The sequence below is a fragment of the Manis pentadactyla genome, chromosome 7 (genome assembly GCF_030020395.1).
Source record: "Manis pentadactyla isolate mManPen7 chromosome 7, mManPen7.hap1, whole genome shotgun sequence".
In the NCBI taxonomy this organism is placed as follows: domain Eukaryota; kingdom Metazoa; phylum Chordata; class Mammalia; order Pholidota; family Manidae; genus Manis; species Manis pentadactyla.
The window spans coordinates 145,208,739-145,223,753 of NC_080025.1; the positions used below are offsets into that span (position 1 = coordinate 145,208,739).

Genomic DNA, 15,015 nt, shown 5'->3' on the forward strand with positions numbered 1-15,015 from the left:
GTGTCCCCTAAAAAGACATATTGACGTCCTAACTCCTAGTACTTGCAAATGTGATTTTATTTGGAAACAAGACCCTTGTAGATATAAATAAGATGAGGTCATAGGGAGGGTCTTAATCCAATATGACTGGTGTCCTTTTTTTTTTTTTTTTAGATAATTATTTTTTATTGAAGGGTAGTTGACACACAGTATTACATTACATTAGTTTCAGTTGTACAACATAGTGATTCAACATTTATATACATGATAATTCTAGGTACCAGCTATCACCATACCAAGTTGTTACCATATTTTGACTATATTCCTTATGCTATACATTACATCCCAGTTACTTATTTATTTTACAATTGGAAGTGTGTACTTTTTTTTTTTTTTGTGAGGGCATCTCTCATATTTATTGATCAAATGGTTGTTAACAACAATAAAATTCTGTATAGGGGAGTCAATGCTCAATGCACAATCATTAATCCACCCCAAGCCTAATTTTCATCAGTCTCCAATCTTCTGAGGCATAACAAACAAGTTCTTACATGGAGAACAAATTCTTACATAGTGAATAAGTTACATGGTGAACAGTACAAGGGCAGTCGTCACAGAAACTTTCGGTTTTGCTCCTGCATTATGAACTATAAACAGTCAGTTCAAATATGAATATTCATTTGATTTTTATACTTGATTTATATGTGGATACCACATTTCTCTCTTTATTATTATTATTTTTAATAAAATGCTGGAGTGGTAGGTGGATACAAGATAAAGGTAGAAAACATAGTTTAGTGTTGTAAGAGAGCAAATGTAGATGATCAGGTGTGTGCCTGTAGACTATGTGTTAATCCAAGCTAGACCCGGGCAATAAAACCTCCACATATGCAGAAGATTTCTCTCAGAACAGGGGGGGTGAGGTTCTAAGCCTCACCTCTGTTGATCCCCAGTTTCTCACCTGATGGCCCCCCTGCGACTGTGCTTGTCTTAGGTTGTTCCTCCCTTGAGGAATCTTACCCGTCTCTGGCTAACCAGTCATCTTCTGGGGCCATACAGGGAAATGTAAAGTTGGTAAGTGAGAGAGAAGCCTTATTGTTTGAAATGGTTAGCTTTTTACTTCTTTGCATATTTATGTCCTGTAGCTTCTATGCCCAGCATTTGTCTTGAGGTATCTTTACCACTTGGAAGAATTATGATACTCGGTAAATTTGATATGAGGCACGAATTCTATTTAAGGGTTGTAATTAGGAAGGAAGAAGAAAAGCTATAGAAGTAGCAGGGGGAAGAAAACATGGGAAGATTGATTATTTCTTTGACATATCTTCTTGTAGAGTAACTTCAGCATGTATAGGTTTTAAGCTACTGCTTAAATTGCGCACACACATTAACATAATAGGAGTATAGTTACATAACCAAAGCATACCTGTAATTACCAGCCATCTCCAGTGAAACCAAGAAAACCAGTTAGGCACCTTAGGCATTTGTGAAAACTTGTCTATGATATGGTGGATATTGTCCAACTGAACTTGAACGGTCTGAGAGAAATCAGACAAATTAAAACAACCCATTCCTGGGGAATGTTCACATCCCTTATGTTCTTTTAACAGTAAATAGTCTGTAGTTGTAAGATTTTGGAGCGCTACAATTTGCACTTCTCCTAATTCTTGGTTGAGTTCCAACAGTATAGATCCAGTCAAATTTGTTGTTTTACTGTATGCACAGGCCAGCTTAGATATCTCCTTCCTCATTCCCATGGCAAGTCCAGGAGCTGGTGGGATGAGTGCATCTACAGCTGTAGCAGTGCGTGGATCTTTGTTGGGGTTTTTTGATGATCATCTTCTGGCATGAGTCTTCCAGAGAGTGCAGATGTTGGAAGTTCTTTTTCATATTGTATCTTAGTTCATTTTCAGGGTAGCCCAATTAGGCTTTGATCCTCTGTATAAACACAAACAGACCCTTTGCCTACACTTTTATATGCCCTTTATACCCTTGTGTAGAACTCATTGGAGGTCACCACACAGGAACTGCCTTTTTTTTTTTTGTATCACTAATCTACACTTACATGACGCATATATTATGTTTACTAGGCTCTCCCCTATACCAGGTCCCCCTATAAACCCCTTTACAGTCACTGTCCATCAGCATAGCAAAATGTTGTAGAATCACTACTTGCCTTCTCTGTGTTGTACAGCCCTCCCCTTTCTCCCACCCCCCCATGTGTGCTAATCTTAATACCCCCCTACTTCTCCCCCCCATTATCCCTCCCTACCAACCCATCTTCCCCAGTCCCTTTCCCTTTGGTACCTGTTAGTCCATTCTTGAGTTCTGTGATTCTGCTGCTGTTTTGTTCCTTCAGTTTTTCCTTTGTTCTTATATTCCACAGATGAGTGAAATCATTTGGCATTTCTCTTTCTCCACTTGGCTTGTTTCACTGAGCATAATACCCTCCAACTCCATCCATGTTGCTGCAAATGGTTGGATTTGCCCTCTTCTTATGGCTGAGTAGTATTCCATTGTGTATATGTACCACATCTTCTTTATCCATTCATCTATCGATGGACATTTAGGTTGCTTCCAATTCTTAGCTATTGTAAATAGTGCTGCGATAAACATAGGGGTGCACTGATCTTTCTCATACTTGATTGCTGCATTCTTAGGGTAAATTCCTAGGAGTGCAATTCCTGGGTCAAATGGTAAGTCTGTTTTGAGCATTTTGATGTACCTCCATACTGCTTTCCACAATGGTTGAACTAACTCACATTCCCACCAGCAGTGTAGGAGGGTTCCCCTTTCTCCACAGCCTCGCCAACATTTGTTGTTGTTTGTCTTTTGGATGGCAGCCATCCTTACTGGTGTGAGGTGATACCTCATTGTAGTTTTAATTTGCATTTCTCTGATAATTAGCGATGTGGAGCATCTTTTCAGGTGTCTGTTGGCCATCTGTATTTCTTTTTTGGAGAACCGTCTGTTCAGTTCCTCTGCCCATTTTTTAATTGGGTTATTTGTTTTTTGTTTGTTGAGGTGTGTGAGCTCTTTATATATTCTGGACATCAAGCCTTTATTGGATGTGTCATTTTCAAATATATTCTCCCATACTGTAGGGTTACTTTTTGTTCTTTTGATGGTGTCTTTTGCTGTACCTTCTTAAATATGTACCAGCTGGACTATATTAAGATGGTGTCTTCAGCTTAATATAGTCCCACTTGTTCATTTTTGCTGTTGTTTTCCTTGCCCGGGGAGATATGTTCAAGAAGAGGTCACTCATGTTTATGTCTAAGAGGTTTTTGCCTATGTTTTCTTCCAAGAGTTTAATGGTTTCATGACTTACATTCAGGTCTTTGATCCATTTTGAGTTTACTTTTGTATATGGGGTTAGACAATGGTGACTGGTGTCCTTTTAAGAAGAGGAGAATGTCATGTGATACAAACTCACCGGCAGAACCTCACAACAGCAGGGGCAGCCGCTGGAGTGATGCTTACATAATGCCGAGGAAATCTGGCTGCACCGGAAGCTGGGAGAAATGCACAGGACAGATTCTCCCGTAGTCTTCAGAGAGGACATGGTGCTGCCAACACCTGGATTTGTCTTCTATCCTCCAGAACTGTGAGATAATAAATCTCTGCTGTTTTAGGCCACCCAGTTTGTGTGCTTTGACAGCATCGCCAGGAACAAATAGAGCTGGTTAATGAAATGAAAGGAGTGGGGAAGGAGCTGGGTTCCTCTGGGGAAGCGTTTCCTCCCTCTCTCTCTCTTAGAAGCGCAGGAAGATGTGGCATCTCCCCTGCCTCTGTCCCCTCCAGCGATGGTGGCATGCGGAGCAGCTGGAGCCATCTCACAACAGCGGGGTCGAGCTTGGTAGAACAGGATGTACAGGCCCACAACGATTGCATCGGGAGTTGAATTATCCTGGAATTTCTGGATTTCTTATCACATAAAGTAAAATTTGCTCATTCCTTGTGAAAACATTTTAACTGATACCTCAAGGGTTAGTGCTGTTGACAAGAAATGATTGAGGTCAGGAAATCTTTGACTTCCTACCAGCAGCTGACCTTGGCTACCATTTCCGGTAAGTCCTACACAAAGGAGACACTCCCCACAAAGGCACATCCCTTAATCCTGGCTAGTCCCAAATTTCATTAAGGTTTCTTCCCTGGTGAAGTGGATGGGGCCCTATATGAATCCTGAGGTCTCCTGGCCTTTTTACGCATTTCCTGTCTCACACTCTCCACCAGCAATTCTCTACTGACGCTCTGGGCTGGAGCTTGGGTACTATCGCTTTGAGAAGACTTACACTGACTCCCAGGTCAGGGACAGGGGCCCTATTAGTGGTCAGCTGGGCACTCGGGGACATGTGCTATCTGACCACACTGTATTGTGGGCGCCTGGTTACTGTCTCTGTTTCTCACTAGATTCTGAAATCTTGGAGGCAGAGATTCAGTATCCTGCCCCCTCAATACAAGGCTTGCCTCACAGAAGGTGCTTGGTAAATATGTAGTGAGTGAATGAAAATAAGAGACATGGCAGTGCTGACAGTATGCAATCTGGAGTTTGCCTACAACTGTCTCACTAGGGCCATGAAAATGTGAAAGCCGGCAGGACCTAGGCAAAATGCAAAGCAGGCAGGTCAGTCTTTGCTGCAGGCCGTTGGGTCCTATACTGGGATCCCTCCACACTCCTGACCTTCCATTTTCCTCCCATCTTTTATTTCTCTCTCCAGCTGCCTTGAAAATTTTCAAGGTCTGGATCTTATTTGACTCCTATAGATTGAAAAAAAAAAAGGAATGATCATGGGTCATTTAGGGTGACAACTAATCTATTCTCCTAGGGAAAAAACACAATACATTACCAGTTAAACTACATGGAGCTACTGCTCCGGTAATCTCCTAAAAAATTAATGTAAAGAATTTATGATAGGGCAGGGAGCAGGAAGCAAATGGGCTTTGTAACTGCCTTTGTAACATCGCAGGTAGGAGCTTGCCTACTTTGTCCCTGGTTTTGGTAAGAACTTATGGCAGATCGTCCCATCTTTGATACTTGAGAACATTTTCCCACAATGACCTCGGTGTGGTGTTAACTCAATGGTGAGGTCATTGATTCCTTAAGGCTGGCTATGCATTCACTTCGCAGATTTTTCTTTTATGGAAGAAATTATACACTGTTCTGCTAGGTATAAGAAGTCTAACGGTAATTTTTTGTCTTTATGGTGAAGGTTATGCATTCAACAAACATTTGGGTGCTTCCACGTATGCACCAAGTACTGTGCTAAGCACCCACTCTTCAATGGTACGACAGACGTGAGCCCTATCCTAGCGGAGCCTGTGGTCCACTGTGGGGGTGGAGAGGAGGGGCCGCAAATAAATATAAAATTCGATCGAAATGTTGTAAATAACAGCAATAGTCTGTTGAGATGGAGAACAAGGTGCGGGGATGGGACCAAGCTAGGGTGATTAGGGACAACTTCCTGAGGTGACTTTCGAGCAGAGACTTGGAGGATGAGAAGGAGCCAGGCCTAGGAAACCGGGTCAAGTTCACGCGAAGTCAGTTTAAAATAGCCTCAACCTCAGCAGTAGCCAGGGCGCAGGTCCGAGCGAGGAGGCTTCGCCGCCAGCACTAAACATGGCGCCGGGGGCGGAGCGTGCCCGTGATTGGCCGGCCCGGAGCGGCATCACGTGGGCGGCCGCCGAGCATCCGGGCTCCCGCGGCTTCGCTGCGGAGGTTCCCGCGAGCGGGCGGCGCGGCGAGCGGACGGCGGGTCTCCCGGGCGGTCCGCGGGCCGAGCATGGCTGGCTCCCTGCCTCCCTGCGTGGTGGACTGCGGCACCGGGTAAGAGCTCCGGCACCACCCCGCCGCGGCCCGCCCCGCCCCGGCGCGAGCACCTGCCGCCCCGCCGCGCCTCACCTGAGGCCGCGCCGCCGGCCCGCGGGGCCGGACACCTGCGCGCCCCGCCCTCCCGCGCGCCCGGGGGCCGCGCCCAGGCCGGTTCCTGGAAGGGGAGGGTCGCGGGGGCAGCTCGCCCCGCCTCCGCGGGGTCCGCCGGCTTTCATGGAGGGAGCTGCACACCCTCTGACGTTACCTGCCTCTCCCCACCTGCCCGAGCCCCTACCTTCCGACATTCCCCAAACGGACCCTCGTTCTAGCCCCCCAAGGGCTTGTCTTTTATCCTCGCCGGCAGTTCCTTGCCGCTTACTTGGGGAGGTTTCACGTCGATCTGCCGACCTGACGCCTTATTTGCAGCTCGCTCTGCTCTCTGCCGGTGCGGAACGGGTCGCCCAGGCTAAGGTCTAGTTTGCGTAGACTTGCCTATTCGCTTAAAGAAATGATGTTAAAAAGACTCCATTTTGAAAAAGTCAATTTGGGAAAGCCTCTTTGTAGCATAGCTTCTCCAGCCCCTTTACTTTTTCGGTGTGATTGTTTCTTTTGATGTTAAAACATGCGAAAGAGACTTTCGGATATTTCCTTTACTTTCAGTGGCCCAAGGTTAGCTGATTTGGGGAAGGTACTTTGTGAATCCATCTAGCCAGTGATTTGGAAATTCAAGCTTGCCTGCTTGCATTATAGATGAAGTACTTAATAAAATAGCCTGGAAGTAAATTTAGCCTCTTAAAAGATTTTTCAACACGGGTTTTTAATAATTTTTGTCACAAAATCTTCCACGGCATGTTCATCTTAGCCTTGGTGCTTTTCTGAAGAAAAATGCACTTGGTTTGGTTTCCTTGACAACCTTGTGGGAGTGTCTTTAATTTGCTACAGTCCGTCTCGGACTGATCGCCCTGTTGCTGTAGTTTTAGGCAGGAAAACGCTGCCTCTTGGCTTGTGCGAGTTTTTTGAAATATATGCTGCACCGCAAGTTTAGTGGTTCTTTGTTTTGGAAGTTGTTTTGCTACTCAAAACACAAGGCAAAAATCAAAATTGATATTAACATAACCCCCCCCCTCCCGTCGTTGGCTCCTTATGCATCCGCCCCCAAATCCCCCCCAGTCTCAGGGTTCACCCATGCCTGTCTGAGGTCTGGTTGTGTCAGAGTGAAGGAAACAGGTAAACATGTTTAATTCCCACACCTGCGTGTGAGGTTTTTGCTTTTGTATTTTTGGTTTTGTAAAACTATTGAAATGTAAAGTGCTTCTTGATAGAGGCAAGAGGATAAAGCCCACAGTTTGTCATACCTTTAATATTAGTAAGCTGGGGACCTTACTTGTCACTCTTGCTACAAGTATCTAAGACATGGTGCTCGATTTTGACCTTTTGAGGTAAGTGATAAGTGTAACTTTGCTCACTTGGAGCTACATCATCAATATTATCATTTTATGGCCCCAGGTGGTGCTGCTGTCTTCAATCTGTTGTAGGCTTTGATGTTCAGACTTAAAAACAGTGGCAGGGCACCTTTCTAGTGGGTTTCACGTGGACATTCTCTGTCATGGGACCGACTGTGCTCATGAGTTCCCAGTGCCCAGTGTGTGGCCAGAGGGAGCAGCCTGCAAGAGTCTACGTTGACTTAAGCATATTAATAGTTCTTATATTTCCCAGAGAGCTAAAATTGTTTTGAATTGACTTTTACCTCAAAATAAGCTAAAAAGAGGTAGAGTGCACATAGAAATAACCAATATCAAGGAAAAGAATGGGCCCAGGGGGTCACTAAAAAGAATGGGCCCAGTGGTTGCCTGTAGTCAGGCTTCACATTTGGCCTTAGTCTTCCTGTCTGACACAATTATGAGAGAGCCCTCGTCAGTTACATAATTCTCATCAGGAAGAGAAATGCCTGTTTCTAAGGTGAAAATGCGTTTTATAAGAAAATTATAAAAGAAAATTCACCTTGTGCTATACACAGTGCACATTAATGATTTAGCAGATAGTGCACTAATCAGTAATTTTTATCTCATATAGACTTCATCTTGGTAGCCAAGCGTCCTCTTGTAATAAACCTTGAGACCATCTCAACTGCAAGTGTGCTGGGGGCCAGGAAAATACGGAACAAGGGGTCTGCTTGATCCAAAGATAAATTATTTATCTAAAGGAATTGTGAGGCTGCACAGTTTTCAGAAGATATTCCACAGATACTAGTCTTATGTCTCTTAACATTTTAAATGAATATTTTGCATTTTTTAAGCTTATTTTGAAAAAATTTCACATCTGTGGAAAAGCTGCAAGAAGAGTACCCAAAAAACTACTATGTGTGCTTCATCTACTTGGGCCAACTGTTGACAGTTGCTTTTCTCATTCTCTGCTTAGCTGTATGTATCACTTTTTCTGAACTGAGAGTAGGTTAACTTGCAGATATTGTGCCTTTTTTACTGAAATGCTTCAATGTGTACTTTCTGAGAACAAGGACCTTCTCTTGTATAATCACAGACCGATGAATAAAATCAAAACAAATGTTTATGCAATAGTATTATGTGCAATCTGGATTCACATTAACAGTCCCATTTATGTCTTGTGGACTCTCACCCCCTTCCTCATCCAGCAACGTACACTGTGTGTGGTTGTCATCACCTCTTTTAAGTCTCATTTAACTGGACCAATTCCTTAGCCTTTTTTCTGTCTCTAAAGACATTCACCCTTTTGGCAGCCAGTTGTCATGTGTAATGCTGGTTTGCCATGTAAGCTTCTCTGGTATTGCTCTGTGATAGTTACAGGATATTCATTTTTGTCAGCACTACCAAGGCAGTGACATTGACCTTTCGTAGTGCAGTCCCATCAGAACACTCCTCCCTCCTTTATTGAGGTGTAATTGATCATGACCTTGTATAAGTTTAAGATGTACAACAGTGTTGATTTGAAACATTTCTATATTGCAAAATGATTATCACCGTAGTAATAGCTCATACCTCTATCACATCACATAATTACATTTCTTTTTTGTGGTGAGAACAAGTAAGATCTCTTAGCAAGTTTCAAATATATGATACAGAATTATTAATTATTAATTATAATCACTGTTCTATACACTGTTCTATACACTTAGGATTTACTCAGGATTTATTCATGCTATCAGAAGGCTTAGGTGGTGATATGCCTCATTCTTGAAGTTCACTTGGCTTTAGAATAGGGCGATGTCCACTGATTTGTCCACTGTACAGTTAATGGTTTTCCCCTTTGTAATGTCATCTTGTGGAGAGGTGTTTTGAGATTATGTAAATATCCTTATCCCTTAAACTTTCACCCATTAATTTTAGTATCGTTTGGTGGTTCTTGACCTAATTGTAGAATGTTGTTTGGAAAATTGTGATTAAAAAAAGAAACCTCCGTGTGTATATTTATTAGTTAACATTTTACTATAAGGATGTACCTTTTCGTAGACCTCATCTATTTGTTTTTCATCTATATGGGTTATTATTTTATTCAAAGGGTTATAACCCATTATGTCATTCTTGGTGTATTCAGTGGGTTATTATTACTTTATGTTTTGAAGTTCAAATTATTCCAGTATGGCCAACAGAAGCCCATTCATGCTGTTTCTGGTGTTATTTAGACTTGGCCCCATCATTTTTGGAGCATTTTACTGTTATCAAAAGACAGCAGTGATAGCCTTGTGCATGCATGCATGCATCTTTTTGTATTTTTTGCTGAATATCTTTGGGATAGATTTCTAGAAGTGGGATTTCTGGGTCAAAGGGTAACTGCATATGTAATTTTGCCAGACACTGTCAAATCCCAGTTGAGTGGTATCCTCACCAGCAATGTCTGAGAGTGTTTATGTCTTCTCACGTACTCTTAACAGAGTATATTGTCAAATATTTTGATTTTTACCAATCTAGAAGGTAAGAAATGGTATCTTTTTACAGTTTTAATTTGAGTTTCTTTTATTATGCAGTAAGATGAACATCTCATGTTTAAGAGGTATTTGCATTTCTGTTTTGTCTCTTCATTTCTCTAACCTATTTTTCTGTGGGTTTTTGGTCATATGCTTCTTTATTTTTAGAAACTCTTCATATATTGGAGTGTGTTGGAGGTCCCAGAGACCACCCCCAGGTTCAGTAATTTGCTAGGACTACAACTCGTGAAAAAATACAAAGCAGAAACATCTAAGGTAAAAGACACATGAGGTGGAGTCTGGAGGAAACCAGAGCAAATATCCAGAGTCCTCCTTCAATGGAATCACACAAATGTGCTTAATTAGTACCTAGTGTGACAGCATAGCCAGGGAAGCCCATTAGAGACTCGACATCCAATGTGCTTACTAGAGCTGGTCATGGCACCTTCTGCGTAGCACATACCAAAATTCTAGGGCCCTGGAAGGTAAGCAGCGGTTCAGCATAAACTATATTTTGCGTGGTTTAGGCACGATGAATCCCTCTCATCATTTAGGGCATGGTGGGAGACTTCCTGAAATCTAAGTTCCCAGATGCCAGCCAAAGGCCATGCTTGTAAGCAGGTCTTTCTAAGGGTTGTAGTCCTAGACCTCTTAGCTCTTTTCTGCACATAGGGTATTAACCCTTTATGATATAAGTTGCAAATACATTTTCCCTGTGTATCATTTGTCTTTTGCCATGCAAAGATGTTTTAAAAACTAATCAGATTTACTTATCTTTTTCTCATTGTTCCTGGACTTTGAGTCATAGTTAAGAAAATTTTTTTTCCATTCTCAGATTATGTGGGGTTTTAAAAATGGTTTCATTTTTTCATTTAAATCTCTAATCCATTTGGAATGTATCCTGGGATATTGTAAGAGGAAAGGGCATAGTTGGAGCCACTTCTGTCTTTTTTCCTTTTTGCTTTCTCATTTATCTTAATATCATTTATGGAAAAAACCCAATGCTTGGAGATGCTGCTTTGTCATGTACTAAATTTTTCTACGCAATTGTGTTTATTTCTAGGTTTTGTTATGTGTTAGATTAATCTTTCCCTTTGTACACCAGCACCACAGGATGTTTATTACTGAGGCTTTAGGATGATTTCATATGTGATGGAGTTGGCCCCCCCTGCCCATCCCAGTCGTTTTTTAGGGTTTCCCATCTATTCTTGCTTGTTCCTCCAAATGAACTTTATAATCAGCTTCTCTAGTTCCAGAGGAAAATGTTATTTGGATCGTATTAAACTTGTAAGTTAATTTAACAAGGACCATCATCTTCATGATGGTGAGTCTTCCTGTCACTGAACATGGTATACCTTACCATTAGTTCAAGTCTATTTTGTGTCTTTTAGGAATGTTGTGTTCACCTCAGGTACATTTCTTGTTAAGTTTGTTAAGTTTACACCTAGGTATGCAATTTTCTTGTTATCATAAATAACGTCTTCCCTTTCATTATATTTTCTGGTTTTCTTAAGTTGAGACTACTAATTTTTGTGTGTTACTTTTATAATCTGCTACTTTGCAAAATGCTGTTAGGTTGGTGTGAATTTTTCCCTTGATTTTCAGATTTTTCAGATACAAAATCTTGTTATTGGCAAATAGAGATTGTTTTACCTCTTTCTTTCAGATACAAAATCTTGTTATTGGCAAATAGAGATTGTTTTACCTCTTTCTTTCGATTTTTAGGGGCTCTTATAATTGCCTTTTTTTTTTTTTTTGACAAACTGCAGTGACCATTAAAAGTAATGTTAAATAGGAGTGGAGTTAGTGAGCATTATTCTTTTGTTAATTACTTTGGTGGGGTAGCCGCTGGCATTTCTGAAATAAGTAACATGCTGGCCTTTGGGCTGCTATGTGTGTATGTGTGTGTTTATGTACATACATACACGTGCATATATACAAACATTTATAGCTATGTATACATATATGTGTCAGATTAAGTATCTCTGTCAGTTTCTTATTTTGGAATGTTTATAACATGAATGGGTATTAGATGTCAGATATCTTTATCATAAGTTGAACATGTTGTTTCCTTTCTTAGCTAGTTAATATGATGGATTATGTGAATGGATTTCTTAATATTGAACCACTCTTGTATTCTGGAATAATCCCCACTTGATCAAGATGCATTATTTTTTAATGTGTTAGTAGATTCTGATTGTTACTATTTTGGTCAAATTTTTGCATCAATAAAAGTGTGACTGATTTGTAGTTCAGGTTTCAGTGCAATCTTTGTCAGGTTTTAGGATTGGTGTTACAGTCTTCATAAAACAGAGTAACAAGTTTTCCTTTCTTTTCTGGTCTCTGGAATAGTTTAAATAGTATTGGGATTATCTGAATATTAAGGTCTTAGTGGAATTCCCCAATGACACTGTCTGGGTTTATTGCCTTCTCTTGGGCAGAGTTCTGTCACTCTCCCTGTTTCTTATAAGCCTGTTAGACTTTATGTCTGTAGTGGGATCATTTTGGTGTGCTGTATTTGTCAAAAAAAATATACTTCTTCTAGATTTTTCAAACGTGAATATAATAACATCATGATTTAAAAAAATTTCTGTTTTTATGGTTATTTTTCTCTTTCTCACTCAATTCTTTGTATTTTTGCTTTCATCCTTTACTCCCAGTGGTTTACCTGTGACTTGTCTGTTTTGTGGATCTTTCTTCAAAGGACAAATTTTGGGGTTTACTTACTGGTTCTACTATTTTTTGACTTTTGACTCATTCTGCCTTTTTAAACTTTTCCTTTCTGCTTTCCTTTTTTTTGTTGTTTTTTTGCAGTTAGAGATAATAAAATAACATTTTTTTCCTTTATATGGAAAAGGTGTTTAATAATACAGAATTTTGGCTGCTACATTTTTGGCTTCATGTATCCCTTAGATTTAGATACATTTTTTCATATAATTTTCAAGAATTTCTGCAGTTTTGTTTGGAATTTCCCTCTTAATGTTTCTATGTTGCATGTTTTAAAGTTTTCAGGTGAAAGGACCTTTTTAAAAAATTTAATGTCTAATTTTATTACTTATGGTCAGAGAGCACTGCTTTATTTGTACTCTTTGGACTTCATGAATCTAAGGTACAGCCAATTTTGTGAATGTTTTGTGTGTACCTGGAAAGGTATGTTCTCTGTTAGTGTGTTCAGAGTTCAGCATGTATCTTTATGAGCCACCTTATTGAGGATGTTACTCAGGTCTTCCCTTTTACTTTTTTGTCTACTTACTCTCCTCTTGGCCGGAGAAGAGTGTAAGTCTCCTATCATTAGTGTATTTCTTGTTTATCTCTCCTTGCTTTATGAAGGTTACTGCTGCCTTGTTGAGTCTGCATATTAGCAGTTTGTGTCTGCACCAGAGTTACCGCCTTGGCACCGTGAGTGTCCTCTTTTCAGTGGTTTTAGGTACTTTGTCAGTGTGGGTAAAACTGTAACGTGTCCAGAATATCTCGCCTGGCTTTGGTACATCTGCATATCAGCAGGTGTTCAGAGGTGGAAAGAAGTATGGTTTTAGTACGTTTGCATCTTTCCTCAGGGGTGGAGAAGTTCATCTCCATATCAGTGGGTAATTACCTGGGCCACCAGGGCTTCTCTGAACCTGAGACGTGAGGAGGGCCGGTTTTGCTGCTGCTTGAGCAGGAGAGAGAGAAGGGCCGTACTGCAGTTTTGTAAGCATTAAACAGATTTTAAACTTTATTTCTCCTTTTGACTGTTTTTGGTTTTTAGAGGTATTTTGCCCTGGGATTTCCTCTCCCTGGACTAACAGTCAGAAAGTAAAAGAACGGTCAAAAATAGGGCAAACAAATGAAAACTAAAAGAAAGCAGTATTAAGTGCATGCAAAAAGCTTTAAATGAAGCAAGTGGTTCATTTAGTTGTTTATTTTTTGACTCATTTAAACAAGTTAATATGCACACTAATTAAACCAGGCAAATGGTGCTCAAAGGCTTATGTAAAAATACACAGGGCTCTGCTCTTCCTATTCTCTGTCCTCCCCCAGAAACTACTATTTTCAACTTTTAATTCTTCTTCTGGCATTTATGGATTTCCATATTCCTAAATAATATACAAACATGTATCTTTTGATGCGATCATCAGTTTTTCTCATTATCTACTAATTTGCTGTTGTTAGATGATGATTTAATTCTCTTACACAGCCTTCCCGTTTCTCCCTCCCTGTTCTCCCAATGGAGTACATTTTCCAGTTAAATCTGTGATCAGTGTTGCATTATTATGTCTATGCAAATATACTTACTAATTCATTGACGTGCACCATAGTTCTTTTTTTTCAGTTTTGTTTTTACTAAAGTTAATGATTACATCATTTGTTTTGTTTACTTTGTATCCTTTGCTAATTATTTTCCATATTTTAAAGTAGCCAGCCCCACAGTACAATTTTTCATAAGGCTAATCACATTTTAAGAATCTTTGAGTCCATTTGTTTTTGGAGATGTCCTTTTGGCAGGCCTCTGCCTTTCTATCTGGTGGGGTCACTGCTTTTTGGGCCTGCCAGTCTGGGACCTCCCCTGTAACCCTGTAAGTATTTCCTGTGTCCTTCCTTCTCTTGGATTGAGTCTGTTTCCACAGTCGCATTGCCTCCTGTTCCTCCCTTGTCCGGTGGTCCTCCAGGAAGTAAGTAGCTGTGTCAGGTAAAAAGGTATCTCCTCTGCACGTTTGTCATCCTTCCACCATCACTCTGGGGGTTCTGAGCCTCTCTCCTGTGTTTTCTGTATTCCACGTCTTCTTTGGTTTTCTCCTTTGTTTTGGAATAGGGCATCCTCCAGTAGTTTCTGAGAAAGGATGTGTGGGAGGTAAATTGTTCTTGTTCTTTGCTTGTCTGAAATGTTTTTTCTCTAATTCCTCACTTGGTTGATGTTTGGGTATAGTGATCAGGGTTGGAAATAATTTTCCTTCAGACTTTTTAAAGACACTGGTTCTTTGTTTTCTTGCTTCTGGTTTTGCTGCTGAGAAGTCTGAAGTCTTTGTAAATGACTTGGGCTTCTCCACTCCCCTTTCTGGAAGCTTGCATGATTTTCTATCACTGGTTTCTGAAATTTCACAACAATGTGCCTTGAAGTAGGTCTTTTTTCTTCCATTGTGCTGGCCATTTTGCAAGCTCCTCCAATTTGCAAACGTGTGTGTTTGAATTCTGGGTAATTATCTTAATTATTTTTTTAAAATTATTTCTTCCTTTCCTTTGTGCGTGTGCATGTGTGTTCTTTTTCTGGGAATTCCTGTTATTCATATATTGAATTCTTGGGTTA

General features: G+C 40.6%; 1 protein-coding gene across 9 annotated transcripts in view; it reads left to right on the forward strand.

Moving 5' to 3' along the window:
- The first annotated feature begins 5,650 nt into the window (after positions 1-5,650).
- ACTR3B (actin related protein 3B) overlaps positions 5,651-15,015 on the forward strand; it is a 104,203-nt gene continuing 94,838 nt past the window's right edge. For 4 of the 9 annotated variants that reach the window (XM_036899629.2, XM_036899630.2, XM_036899631.2 and 1 more), the window contains exon 1: positions 5,652-5,806. In XM_036899629.2, the coding sequence (XP_036755524.1) occupies positions 5,763-5,806 (44 nt within the window). In that variant the 5' untranslated portion in view covers positions 5,652-5,762. Of the gene's footprint in view, positions 5,807-15,015 lie in introns of all 9 variants that reach the window. The other 5 variants (XM_036899632.2, XM_057504930.1, XM_036899639.2 and 2 more) reach the window with 4 other exon arrangements.